We start from the raw sequence: 1,564 nt of genomic DNA, 5'->3' as shown, positions 1-1,564 counted from the left end.
TAGTTTTAGCTCTTCTATTTAGGTCTCTAATCCATTTTCAGTAAATTTTTGAATATGGTGTTAGGAAAGGGTCCAATTTCATCCTTCTGTATGTGGATATCTAGTTATTCCCAAATCATATATATAGTTTTTTTTCTTTCTTTTTTTTTTTTTATTAGATGACCGGTAAGGGGATTTTAACCCTTGGCTTGGTGTTGTCAGCACCACACTCTCCCAAGTGAGCTAACCGGCCATCCCTATATAGGGGGCCTTCGTGGCCTTCGTGTTATCAGCACCACACTCTCCCAAGTGAGTCACGGACCAGCCCCCTAAATCATATTTTTGTTCATTCCCTGGGTGTTCCTTTATTTTCTCAACAACCAAAGTAACTTATACTTAATTCTAAAAAGCGGGGGAGGAAGGCAAGCCTGTAGTTTTAGATACTTCAATCTCCTAAATAATAGAATTCCACAGTCTACCTGCATCCATCTTATTTACTTTAAAATATAACTCAGAAACACGCACCATGTAATTATGGCCCTACTTTTTATTTTCTCATAAACAATCTACTGCCCACTGGGATGCTGAGGTATTAATAGTCTTTCCATTAAATGTATAAGCATATTCCATGAAATAAGGGAAGATAATCTATTAAAAATAGCAAATAATGTTGAATACAAAAAAAAATACTCATAGGTAGATTTAAGTAAGTCACAGGAAAGATTAATTAAGGTTTGACAAATTATTTTCAGATGATTATGTAGTAACTCAGGAAAAGCAAAATATTCCTATTTTGAGGCTTAAAAACAATCTAAGCCTTCTTGAAAAAAATCTATATTTGGTGAATATTCTTTCTAAATTATTAATCAGCTTTTAAATGTTTTATTGATCTTGAGAAACAATGAAATATTTTGGTAAAATTCTAAAATGCTCTCATGCAACTATCACATTTCCTAAATTTACAGCTACATCATAGACTTATTTCAGTTTTTGCTTTTTGAGGTTCATGCCAACTTTTAACATGTCTTTCTGTCATAAAAGTAAATAAGCAGAGATATGGCTATACCAACTCACTAATTTTTTAGGTGAACCGAATCTTATCAAAATAAACATTTACTCTATCAACTGCAAAAGGTTTCATAAATAAAATTTAAAGGTTAAAATCACTTTCATGCCCTTTTTGTTTATAAAACTAACCTTATCCCTTAAGCTGTCAATCTTAAACCATTCCAACAGTTTGATTCCAACATCCAAAGGACTTCCAAGAAATGTCCTATAAGTTAACAGGAAATCTTCTATATAAGTTGGGTCTACAATGGAATGTTCTTCTATTAAGTGCATGATGAGACGCTCAGGTGTTGCCTGAAAATCCAAGATTAGAAAGGATTAGAAAATAAACAAAAAGCTCAGGAATCAAAGGATGCCTGTTGATTACTCCCCTTTGTAGCCACTCAATTAGACAAGTTCTCAAAGTAGAGTTTCACCTTTAAACTCTCAGCACTGAGAGAAGGTACTCCCTCTATGTTGTAATCCACCAATGCCAAGAGGTTTAGAGAGAGAGAAGGCAGAAGAATAAATATCCAAA

At 33.5% G+C, this 1,564-nt stretch overlaps 1 protein-coding gene across 1 annotated transcript in view; it reads right to left on the bottom strand.

Annotated features, from left to right (window-relative positions):
• LOC103609297 (rap guanine nucleotide exchange factor 6) overlaps nt 1-1,564 on the bottom strand; it is a 49,982-nt gene that overhangs the window by 36,753 nt on the left and 11,665 nt on the right. Inside the window, exon 5 of the mRNA XM_008593644.1 lies at nt 1,126-1,341. Within this exon, the coding sequence (XP_008591866.1) occupies nt 1,126-1,341 (216 nt within the window). The remainder of the gene's footprint in view (nt 1-1,125; nt 1,342-1,564) is intronic.

This window comes from Galeopterus variegatus, unplaced genomic scaffold (assembly GCF_000696425.1).
Source record: "Galeopterus variegatus unplaced genomic scaffold, G_variegatus-3.0.2 Scaffold9444, whole genome shotgun sequence".
Classification (NCBI taxonomy): domain Eukaryota; kingdom Metazoa; phylum Chordata; class Mammalia; order Dermoptera; family Cynocephalidae; genus Galeopterus; species Galeopterus variegatus.
Note: the sequence above shows the minus strand (reverse complement) of the source record. Positions and strands in the feature narration are given on the sequence as shown.